This window comes from Octopus bimaculoides, chromosome 23 (genome assembly GCF_046866305.1).
Source record: "Octopus bimaculoides isolate indiv1 chromosome 23, ASM4686630v1, whole genome shotgun sequence".
NCBI lineage: Eukaryota > Metazoa > Mollusca > Cephalopoda > Octopoda > Octopodidae > Octopus > Octopus bimaculoides.
In genome coordinates this window covers 38,203,157-38,215,656 of record NC_142950.1, presented here as the reverse complement: position 1 = coordinate 38,215,656, position 12,500 = coordinate 38,203,157, and the positions used below count along the sequence as shown (strand labels likewise).

General features: G+C 37.7%; 2 protein-coding genes across 5 annotated transcripts in view; one reads left to right on the top strand and one right to left on the bottom strand.

The window, feature by feature from the left end:
• Window positions 1–12,500, bottom strand: part of LOC106869000 (non-structural maintenance of chromosomes element 1 homolog) — a 41,996-nt gene that overhangs the window by 17,319 nt on the left and 12,177 nt on the right. The gene's annotated exons all lie outside the window — the stretch shown is intronic.
• The window catches only part of LOC106868999 (uncharacterized), an 18,604-nt gene that overhangs the window by 3,504 nt on the left and 2,600 nt on the right, over window positions 1–12,500 (top strand). The window contains exons 2-5 of one of the 4 annotated variants that reach the window (XM_089340461.1): window positions 2,366–2,502; window positions 2,741–2,834; window positions 10,301–11,069; window positions 12,280–12,500. The exon at window positions 12,280–12,500 is cut by the window's right edge and continues 110 nt beyond it. In XM_089340461.1, coding sequence (XP_089196587.1) covers window positions 2,801–2,834; window positions 10,301–11,069; window positions 12,280–12,500 — 1,024 coding nt within the window. In that variant the 5' untranslated portion in view covers window positions 2,366–2,502; window positions 2,741–2,800. Of the gene's footprint in view, window positions 1–2,365; window positions 2,503–2,740; window positions 2,835–8,021; window positions 9,111–10,300; window positions 11,070–12,279 lie in introns of those variants that run through there. The other 3 variants (XM_014914482.3, XM_089340460.1, XM_089340462.1) reach the window with 3 other exon arrangements.

The following is a 12,500-nucleotide window of genomic DNA, read 5'->3' as shown; positions in this document are numbered from 1 at the left end:
TGCTCAAAAGTGACAGGACCTTGGACTGAGAGATGTGATGGGTGCAGTCCGGATTGGGACCCAGCCATAAAAAAAAAGAAAAAAAGACTATGAGTTTAGTTTTGTCTGTAAATTACTGAAAATGAATATCCCTTTGGGAATGCACTCTCACACTGATTGACGACAAGATTTAACGAAGGTCTTAATTAAACAATCATCTGAGGAGATACATTTTACACCTTGGATGTCTTTCTTCCTCCCTTTCTCTCCCTCTCATGATATATATATATATATGTGTGTGTGTGTATTTATATACATTCTTATGTATACATGTGTGAATTGTGTGTGTATGTGTGTGTGTGTGTGTGCATGCACATGTATGCTGTAAAAATATTCGACCATATCAGAAGTATTTGCATCTAAATTATGTTCAGAAGCCATTCAGAATGTCCAACGTCCACGTTGCTGTTATTCAATCCCACACCAGCCGTTTGGTAGTCTGTCTGCATGGATGTACGTGTGTGTTTGTGTGTGTGTGTGTTTGTGTCTAGTTTCATTGATATTTTTTATAAATCTAGATTAGTTCCACTTCTGCTGTTCTGTTGGCCAGCATTTGTCTGCTTCATCTCTTCTCTTTCAATCTCTTCTGTGTATGTGATACATACACACACATATATGTGTATATATATATATATACATATACATATATATATATATATATATATATATATATATATATATATATATATATATATACATACATACATGTGTGTGAGAGAGAGAGAGAGAGAGAGGCATGCACATCGCAACTTCCCAGCTGTTACCCATTTGTTTGTTCAAGTGATCTAGTCATGCATTGGTCGGAGTCAACTACCCAACTATGTCCAAACTGGGTGGTGGGGTTGGGGGTGTCCGTCATCAGGTGGAAGGTTATTCGAGACACATCAGAAACACCTGTCACCAGAGATTCATTGCCATGTCCACCATGGTTTACCCTGCTTATATACACATATGTTGTTTTATGTAGGGAAGGATGTGTATATTGTGTGTGTGTGTGTGTGTGTGTGTGCATGTACACACACACACACAACTATACTTTGCTTCATCCACCCCAGTGGTCACTTGGTCTGACTTTTTATGCTATTTTCTGTTTCATTTTTTTCCCTTTTTCAAGTTATGTTTCTGTCTGGTCTTTATTCTATTTATCTGTCTGTCTGTCCCAGTGTGTGTGTGTGTGTGTCCATTTGTCCTATCTCTCTGTTGGTATGTCTGTCCATTTGACTGTCCATGTGTCTGTCTACAATGGAGGAGTATGACTTAGTGGTTAGGGTGTTGGACTCATGCTTGTAAGGTTGTGGTTTCAATTCCTGGACCAGGCAATGCATTGTGTTCTTGAGCAAGACACTTCATTTCCCATTGCTCCAGTTCACTCAGATGGCAATAGTGAGTGGCCCTGCAACTGACTGGCATTCCACCCATCCACAGAATCCAGGAAACTTGACCTCTTATGAGTTTTATATGACTTCGGAATGAGCTTTATCCCTTTAGTTTTATCAGTCTACCAGTGTTTCTACTTACCTCTCTATCTACCTGTCCATCCATCCATCCATCCATGTACCTGTCATGCATTCATCTCTGTCCTTCTCTCAGTTAATTGAAGCTGTATAGGAACCCGTAGAAGAAACCTGACCATTTCAATTCGTATGTCCATCTGCTCTGTTGGTGGGTGACAAAAAGACACATATAGATATGATAGACTTATCCATTTATCAAATTTCACTCACAAGGCATTGGTCAATCTCAGGTGGTAAAAGACACCTACCTGAAAGAGGCAAGCAGTGGGATTGAACCATAAACCTCATGTGAACTTCTTAACCACACAGTGAAGTCTACTCCTATAAGTATCAAATGACTTGATTCTGTCATATAAATGGATGATGAGTGCTGGTGGAGAGGGGGGAACAAACCCCTCGTGTGTGTGTGTGCTCTCAGTGGAAAGTAGTTGTGACAGATGAAGACCAAGACATGAGACGTGAGATTAGATCTCTAGATGCTGGACTTCAAATTTGAGATGCGAGTTGACACAGGACTGGGATATGTGGAAAGTTCCGTTCCACTCCATATCTCACTTCCATTGACAGCACACACACACACACACACACACACACACACACACACACACACACACACACACACACAGGGGTTTATTTCTTGCCAGCCCCACCTCCCACCAGCACTCATCCATTTATGACAGAACCAAACCATTTGATATTTATAAGAAGAAAAACAAACAAAAATCAAAACTAAATGAAGCTGATGAGGATGATGTGGGCAGCTTTATGGTAAAAGACATTCTAACTATAGCACTCCTGTTTTTTTTTTTAAGGTATATTGGTCAGGCTGTTGTGGACAGATTTATAACCAAAGAGACATCCCAACTGTGACCTTCCCATCATTAGCACCAGTGTAAAACAGTGTAGCATCTATTACAATTTTGCAATGTGTCCTTCCATTTTTAACATGGTAAGATCTAATTTGAATGGGATTTAGTTTCTTTCTTTTTGGGTGGGCGATTGAGTAAGCACATTTCATATGGCTGTCTCATTGATTTATTGTTCTGATCATTGTTGTTGTAGACGTTATTGTGCCCAAATGCTATTGTTAATCTTCTTGTTGTTTCTACGCCCATCCATCCGCACATCCACACCCACACACCCACAAGCTATTCACTCTTGCCATACATGACTTGCTCTGTTTACAGTTGCTGTTCATACAAGGACTCTCGTTGCGTGGTTAGACGAATGCACAGCATTTCAACGACATGCACAAACTTATTGCCAGAGTCAGCTCTTATGGTTTGTCATTGATTTCTTGTTGAGTTTGCTTAGGTGTATAAATATATATATACGTGTGTATGTATGTATATACATTGCTTGTAGTTGTTGTTGTTGTTGTGATAGTGGCTGTTGTTGCAGTATTTGTTGTGGTAGTTGTAGTAAGTACCAGTCATATACTGGCTGTCAACACTGCTAGCCTTCTGCTTATATTAAAAACATTATCATTGTTGTTGTTGTTGTTAAGGCAGTGAGCTGGCTGAATCGGTAGAAGACCAGGCAAAATGCTTAGCGGCATTTCTTCCGTCTTCACATTCTGAGATCAAATGCTGCCGAGGTCAACTTTGCCTACCATCCTTTCAGGGTCAGTAAATTAAGTACCAGTGAAACACTGGGGTTGATGTAATCAACTAGTCCCCTCCACACAAATTTTAGGCCTTGTACCTTTAGTAGAAAGGATTATTATTATCATTGTTGTTGTTCCTAGGCTGAGTTGTTAGTGCATTAGACAAAATACCTTCCTGTAATTCTTTTCGGCTCTTTACATTCTGAGTTCAAATCCTGCTGAGGTCAACTTTGCCTTTGATCTGTTTGGGCATCAATGAAATAATGAACCAATCAAATACTTGGGTTGATGTAATCGATTGTTCCTTTCCCTCCACAATTTTCAGACCATGTACTTATGTTCAAACCAGTTGTTGAGGGTGGGCAGAAGTGGATTGGTAAAATTGTTGGAGCTTTAGACAAAATACTTTGTAGTATTTGTTCCAATGCTCTACATCCTGATTTCAAATCCCACCAAGGCCAACTTTGTCTTTCTTTTCTCCAGAGTGGGAAAATAAACAATATTTTTAAAGAACTAGTCAAGGATGTGGGTTGATAAATTCAAGGATTCCCTTCCCGCTAAACTTTTGGCCTTATTTTTTGAGCATCATCCGGAGTATTTGAGCAGTGCCAAGCAGTGCTCCACCCTTTTCTGCAAGTGTTCCACCCTTATTGCAGCCCCAATTTGTTCCATGTACTTCTCAAGATTTTTACTCACTGTTCCCAGGACTCCGACAATCATTGGTACTACTACCACCTTTTCCATCGACCACAACTGCTTGACCTCCCAAGCTAACCTGTTATATCTATCGACTTTTCTTTCTTCCTTATCGCATACCTTGTTGTCAGCTTGGCATGCTATATCCATGATCCAGCATCGTTTGCTTTATTATTATTATTATTATTATTATTATTATTATTATTATTATTGCAGCAAACTGACAGAATCTTTTGTCTGCCAGACAAAATGCTTGATGGCATTTTGTCCGTCTTTACGTTCTGAGTTCAAATTCCACCATGGTCGCCTTTGCTTTTCATCCTTTCTGGGTCAATGAAATTAGTACCAGTTGAGCACTGGGGGTAGTCAATGAAATCGACTTACTTCTTCCGCTGAAATTACTGGCCTTGAGCCAAAATTTGACCCCCTCCCCCGCATTGTTGTTGTTGTTGGTGGTGGTGATAGTAGTAGAAGTAGTAGCAGCAGCAATAGTGGTAGTAGTAGCTGATTCGCTTATTGTATTTTACAGTTGCTTTATATGGTTGCAGAGGGGAGTACAATGGTGTCATACATAGTTTTGCTCTTTAGCGGTGGTGGAAGTAGTAGTAATAGTGGTGGTGGTGGTGGTAGTTTCCTCTTTATGCAATGTTGAGCACAATATCTGTTGTAGCTTTGTTCGGTAGTAATGGTAGTAGTAGTGGTGGTAGTGGTGGTGGTAGTAGTAGATGTTATTATTTTGTTTGCCTTAGTCTTCGTGGCCAAGGCTATGCTGGAGCGCTGCCTTTAGTTGCTAGTTTTGTAATTGCATTTGGGACTGCAGTAATGGCTGGTTGGTGTTGTCCGCAGCTCTGTAGTAATAGTGGTAGTGGTGTTGGTGGTGGTGGTTGTAAAAGGAGTAGAAGTTGTAGTAGTGTCATGGTGTCATTTGTTACAGTACCTAACATAGCATTCATGGTTCTTGTTGCAAATGCTGTTTGCTTCTTTTACTTAGATTTGAACCCAGAACTTTTTAGCTCATTCTCAAAATAAATATTTACATGTTTTCAGTGACATTTTGTCATATACACACATATATGCAATGTCTTTTACACAGTTTCTGTTTACTAAATTCACTCACAAGACAATGGTTGACCAAGAAGACACTTGATCAAGGTGCCATGCAATGGGACTGAACCCCAAATTACATGGTTGCAAAGTAAGCTACTTAAACACACATACCTAAATAGTAGGTCATTTAACTCTTTAGCATTCAAACTTGCCGTAACCAGCCCAAATATTCTACTTGTTCAAATTGGCCACATCCTGCCTCTCATACCTACCCTACAATGTTATTCTAAAAACAAACCATTACATCATTGAAATCTCAAAACTACAAGACAATGCAGGATTAATTGAAGACAATGTTAATGAATAAACAATACAACTGACTGAAGAGTAATTAATCTCAATGCTAAGGGGTTAATCTTTTCTTTGTAAATTCTTTTACTAGTTTCAGTCATGAAACTGCGGCCATGCTGGGGCAACTCTTCAAGGCCTTTTGTCAATCTCTTCAACTCCATACTTATTTCAACAAAACAAGCTTCTTCACCATGCAGCCATGTCTGCATCTGAATCACTAAAAACCCTTTTCACAAAGAAAAGCCTCACTTCCTCCCCACCCACCCACCGTCCCATATTTGTTTTGATTCGAGTTGGCAACATTCCTTAGTACACTCCACCATGACTAAACATGTGAAGTCGATGAGCGAGGAACAACAAAAGAACTTAAAGAACCTATTAATTACAAAGCAGTGGAAACATTTTCTTTTTTATAAATAACCTTTAATTACAGGTGTGTTTTAGTGAAAAGGTATTTGTTAGCTTGGCTTTCTTTCTAGAAAGTCAACTTTCTCTCGTCATAAGCAATATGTTATGGTGTCAAGGTGCAGGGATTTTAGCTGTTCATCTCTGGCGACAAATTTATTTGGGTTCGTACATGATCATTCCTTTGCTCCTTAAAATATGAAATTTATGTTTTTCACTAGTTTCCCTTCTTTGTTTCTATTTATATAAAGATTTTGATCATCATCAGTAGCTGTTGATACACCCTATGACTGGAAAAGTCAGTATGGTCATGGTTGGAACGCCTTTCATTAACATATTTATGTATTTATAAGATAATTACAATGAACAGGGAGATTAGTGTTCCTGTATATTTTTTTTTTCTGCAGTTAATTTCTGCAGCAGATTTCATTTAAATTTGTCTGACACACGTTTCTACTGCCTAAGCCATCTCCCAGGGGCTTTTGTATCCAGTGACTCTTGACTGTTTATTAGACTATGCAACTTTATTCAAGGTCCATCACTGATGTGGTCCTTACAACTTGATGTGGTTAGCTATAGCCTGGATTATAGCTGGGTACTTGTACAGTTCCCAATCATCTCTATCTGTATATCCTTGATATTAGCCACCCTCATTATGACACCACATTTCCTCAACCTAACACTCTTTGCACCCTTCTCATTTTATCATATAATACCCCAACCCCCATAGGGGGTCTATTATCGATTTTATTGAAATTATATTAGCCTATAATTGAACTGGATGTTAATTTAACATGTATACAAAGTTTTGTGAAGATTGGTTCACTGGTATGGGCTGCAAGATGGTGACAGACAGACAGAAATTGGCATTTATAAATAAGAAGATACATATATATGTATATTAAAATTAAAGTGTGTTGAGGCTTAGAGGCTCATTATGCCAGAGATTATCCTGGCTCCCAGAGCATTTAAGCAAATGACAGTAGTGCAAATCCCTCCCTCTCTTGAATGGGATGCCAACCTGCCACAGCTGTTGCTAAAACTCATTTTCAGGTGATATCACTTAAGTAACATTAATCAAGAACATGTGTTGCCTGGTTGGAGAATCAAACTCACAACCTGACAATCCCAAAACTATAGGTTGCATGCTTTCACTATGTATATATGTATATACATAGGTTTGTTTGTGTGTGTGTATTTATTTGATATATTTATCATTGTACTTTACATAATTATAGAATAACCCATCAAATTAATGTAGAATTGTTTTTATCATAACTGAATACAAAAACAAACATATATATTGTGTACATGCATGTCTATCTGTCTATGCTATGTCTCTCGTTCTCACTCTCTCTCTCTCTCTCTCTATATATATATATATATATAAACATTACTTTTAGAATTTAGTTTTTCTGATTTGGGTAGGTCTTCTTGGAAACTGCATATCCCCACCAGCCATCCTAGCCCTTTGTCATCTCCCTTGTGAGGTTGAAGTTCCTAGCATCATCCTTCGTTCCAATGTCTTCTTGAGTCACTTTCTTTTGCAATCTCCATCCATGTCCAGACCAGTGCAGTCTTCTTTTTTGCTCACTACATCTGATTCCTCTTTTTGCCCAAGTTTTACCTTCAGCATATTTATTCTATCTTGTCCACACACATTTACATTCTACATCCAATGGCACATGTCTTCTCATGTCCTCTACATTCAAGGCCCACATCTCATGCCATGCAGCATCACAGTTGTAACACAAGCATCATACAATCGGCCCTTCACTCTGAGGCAGAAGACCTTCATTGCTAGCATTGGAAGCATCTCTTTGAACCTCTTTCCCCTGTCCACTATGTTTTTGATGTAAGCCCCCCCCCCCCTCCCCCAACTGCTAATTATATCTCCTAGGTGACAAAACTTATTGACTACTTCTAGTGAGCCATCTGGATATTTAAGATGGTCTATTATATATATGTGTGTATGTGTGTGTAAGAGAGAGAGAACATATGTATATTTATACTCAGCCACCACTACCATCAGTCGAAACATACCATTTTACACCCTTTCACACACATACATGCTCACATGCATATATACATTGCCTGCACCCCCCCTAAAACACACATTCAATACTTTTTCCTCAACCTCTCCCTCCACACCTTACCTCAAACCTATTCGTTTTAGAATCAATATAAATCAATCAATTTCTAGAATGCTCTGTTTGGTTTTAGTTTTGATTTTTTTTTTTATCATTTTCTTTCTGTTTTTCTTTTTCAATTTTTATTGTTTTGTTTTGTATCCATTTTCATTGGACAATTTTAACGTGACAAAACAGCCAGGCTGGAGATTGAAGTTTTTTTTCCTTTCATAGCTATTGTCTCTTCCTGCCTTGGATTAACCCCTGACCAACACATTCATACACAGTGATCATCGGCTACCAAATGGTCAACAATTTTAACTCTTCTGTATCAAAGCTAGCCTATCGATGCTTCTGTACTAAAGAACATGGAATTATTTCAGCTAATCACAAACAGCAAAACAAAACTAAAAGAACGTAAGGCTGTTATTTGAAAAGGAAAAATATGCAAACAAGAAGAAATTGTCTTTATTGGGACCATTTATACAAGAGGAAAAATATAAGTGTTTTACATATTTCTAAATCACATATAAACAAAACAAGAAGACTATCTGAATCACAATAGGGAGAGAGAAAGAGAAGTGTGTGTATATTTCAGAGATGTGCTTGTTTGGAGAATAATTTCATCTTAGATCAAGTGTTGAAACTAAAATAATTACGACGTGGAAAACTCATTTTAAGCCATTCAAAAACTGTTAACTTTATTTAAACAATGTGACCTGGTCACAGTTGGTTTGCCAAAAATTTTGACACCAAATAATAAATGTTTAAATATATTTTTGAATAGAGTGGGTCTTTATTTTCCTTTATGAGGGCAACAATCTTAATCTATCACATGCAATTGCCAGTAATCATCTGCTCCTTGGGTGTCTTTAGTGGACTCACATTTAGTAACCTCTCCCTCGAACAATGCAAATAATAAAAATTTGTACAAGGTGAAAAAACAAAACATGCCAGTTATAATATAAAAAACTTTATAAAAAAAACTTCCAAATTTCAAAAGACAAGGAAAAGAACGAAGGATATATTCTGGAAGAGATTCACATTTTCTTTTTTATAGCATAAAGATTAGTGATTCAATAGCTGGGTCCCTGTTGCCTTGTAAGAGTTTAACATTTGATTTAAAGCTTTCCCCTTGTGTCTGTTCCCTGGTCTGTAGTTTTTATTATGTAGATTGATATGGGATACTTGGGTTAGAGACGTGAGCAAGTATAAAGGAACAAAAAAGGTGAAAAACCTTCGAGTCAATGTTGAGGGAATTGATGTTAAAGTCTGCAGTAGAAATGTCATCTGATGACAGCGAGAATGATGGACCCAGCATTGGTAAATATCATAAAATACCTGTTGATTTGTTCTTCTAAATGTATGTGCATGTGTGTGTGTGTGCTTATGTGTGTGTCTGTCTGTTTTCCTTATCTGTTTCTCTCTCGCTTATATATATATATATATATATATATATACCATCTAACACTCAATCTGTTAGTCTATCCATCTATCACTTTATCTCTTTTGCTCTCTCTCTCTCACACACATGCTCACACTGTCTGTTTGTTTACAATTATCTGTCTACTTGTCTCTATATCTCTCCCTCTGTCTGTCTATATAAATATCCACATATATTTATCTATCTCGTTACCCATCCATCTAATATGATGTCTGTCCCAGTATTAAACTGTTCCCCTTCAAATATTTTTCTCTTTCAGTTTCGGTTAATGACTTATTTCATCAATGAAGCTACACCTCTTCGAATACACATTTTATACACACACTTTGATTATACATTTTATACACACACTTTGATTATACATTTTATACACACACTTTGATTATACATTTTATACATACTCTCTTTCATTCTACATACATTATAAGTATATTGCCTCAAACATGCAGATGCATGAATACATTACATCAAGATTCTTATTCCTTCCTTACTCATATCTTTTTGTTTACATATCTAGTGATCAAACCGTTAGTGTTTGTCTACCAAATCCACTTACAAGGCTTTGGTTGACCTGAGGACCTAGTACAAGACACTGGCCCAAGGGGCTCTTCAGTGGGACTGAAAATGAAACCATGCGGGTGGGAAGCAAACTTCTTAAGCACAGAGCCATGTTTGCTGATACATACATATATATATAAAAAGCACCACCTGAACGTGATCGTTGCCAGGCCCGCGTTACTGGTTCCTGTGCCGGTGGCACATAAAAAGCAACCACTACACTCTCAGAGTGGTTGGCGTTAGGAAGGACATCCAGCTGTAGAAACACTGCCAGATCAGATTGGAGCCTGGTGCAGCCATCTGGTTCACCAGCCTTCAGTCAAACCGTCCAACCCATGCCAGCATGGAAAATGGACGTAAAGCCAGCACCCAGTAGGTGTGTGAACTAAGCATGTAGCCACATTGATCAATTATACTTTGGTTTTTGTGTTCTTGTGTCATTGTATAAAATAAGAAAGTATATTAAGCAAAGCAAGGTGTTTAATGCATTTTTTTATTTTTCATTCAACAGAAAGTCGAGTGCGTTATATCATGGAAGATGTGATTCCACGTGAAGGAGATGTTGATATCATGAAGTTAGCAGAAGAGACAGTGTTGAATGCCAGGCATAAATCCCATGCAAAGGCAGAAACCATCAACAATTCTACCACAATGAAAGACCTTACAGAGTGTCCTAACCAGACCCCATTGCAATCAGCGTCTGATGAGGGCGGAGCTGGGAAATGCTGCAAAAAAGAGGACATGGTTCCATGTGAGTCATTGACATCACCATCGCGTCTGCCATCAAAAGAACCATCCACATCACCATCCACATCACCATCACAGCCACCTCCATCACCACCATTACCATCTGTGTCTCCTCCACCATTGCCAGCAGTGGAGGAAGAACCTTTGTGTCTGGAAGAAAGCCTCACATCTGTATCAACTCAGTCAGAGAAAAGTCACACATCTGTACAGACAAGAGATACCAATCAGTCAACATCGAGCATGACTGACAGCTTCGATTCCGTCTCCCAGTCTGCCAGATGTTGCAAAGCAGAGCATGAATTAGCTGCACTTGCAGTTCAGAAGAATGAAAAAACTTCGTCAAAGACATGCCATAGAAACCCTTCGGTGAAGAAAAGTTTGTCAACACAATGTACTGTAAAGGCCCAGAGCAAAACACCAAAATCTTTGCAGAGAAATCAATCTCTGGATTCCTGCATGAGTTCTACTGACTGTCTGTCAATTGCCAGTGTAGTTTCACCAATGCCAAAATATAATATCTCCAGCAGGAAAAGGTAAGGAAGCAAAAAAAAGAAAGAAAAATGGAAAGATACCATTTGTGAGGACATGTGTGTATGCCTCTGTGTATGTGTATGTGTGCCTACAAGTATCACACACACACACACACACATACATAATATCATCATCATCATCATAATCATCATCATTTCATGTCCATTTTCTATGGTTGCATCGGTTGAACAGCTTGACAAGAGCTAACAAGCTGGAAGGCTGCACCAGGCTTCACTTGTCTATTTTGGCATGGTTTCTATTATGGCTGTAGGCCCTTCCTAATGCCCACCACTATTCCGTTATTTGTTTACAAAACAAATATACGATAAAAAAAAATTGCCAACTTTTATTATATTCATTATATATATTGTTTCTGGTATAGATTAATATTACTAAGAAATATCACGGGTCCCTGGCACATTGGAAAAAAACAAAAACTGCCAGTACGGCCCATCAGATAAGTTGAGAAATAATGCACCAGAAGACAGTACAAGGGAGGTAATCCTTTCTTCAGAACATCTGACAGGATTGAAAATTTGAATTTGAAATTAAAGAATAAAGAAAAAAAATGCATAAAATATGCATATTTAATTGAATTTTTTCTTTTTTGCTTATTACAAAGGTTTGAGAATTTCTAGTCTTTCATAATCATGTATAGCACCATTTTCATTCTTTTAGAAACTTTTAGCCTAACATAACTCGAGTCTAAGAAATTAACCATTCTATGAAGTCAGACATTGCTTAAAGATGAAAATAATTCAAAATAATTCCATCTGAAAGAAATTCAGAGAATGTGTGTTTTTCTTTTCTTTTCTTCTTTCTTTCTTCTATTTTTTGTTCGTTGTAGAGCTTAAGTAGTTTATCAATGAAGGGAGAAGAGACAAGAAATTCTTAGTATATACATATATGTGTGTGTATATGTATATATATATATATATATATATATATATATATGTGTGTGTATGTATGCTGTGTTGTTAGGGAGCTCTACCATGCAAAAGTGTTCTTAAAGTAGGTAATACAAACAAAATTCACAAAAGCCATTTTCAATATCTTCTTTCATTAGTAGATATTAGTTTCCTACGAAATAGTAATCCCTCATTATATGGCGAAAGAGACACATACACGTCTGCATACATGCATAAACGTGTTTATATATATATATATATATATATAAATACACCCTGTTTTCTTGTATTTTCTTGGAACTAGATTTGAAGTTGGGCATGCTGGCCACGAGAGCCCCTGTGATATATACTCCTATCTGACACCGACGCAGCGCAAGGACCAACAAATTAAGGAACTAAAGAACCAAATTAAAGTAATGGGCAAACAGATGGAGGAAAAGGAACGAGACATTGAACTGTTGAAGAGTGAGCGTGGCCTGGAGACAGCAAGAATTTTTGAAGAAAGGACTGAACAGATACAGAAAG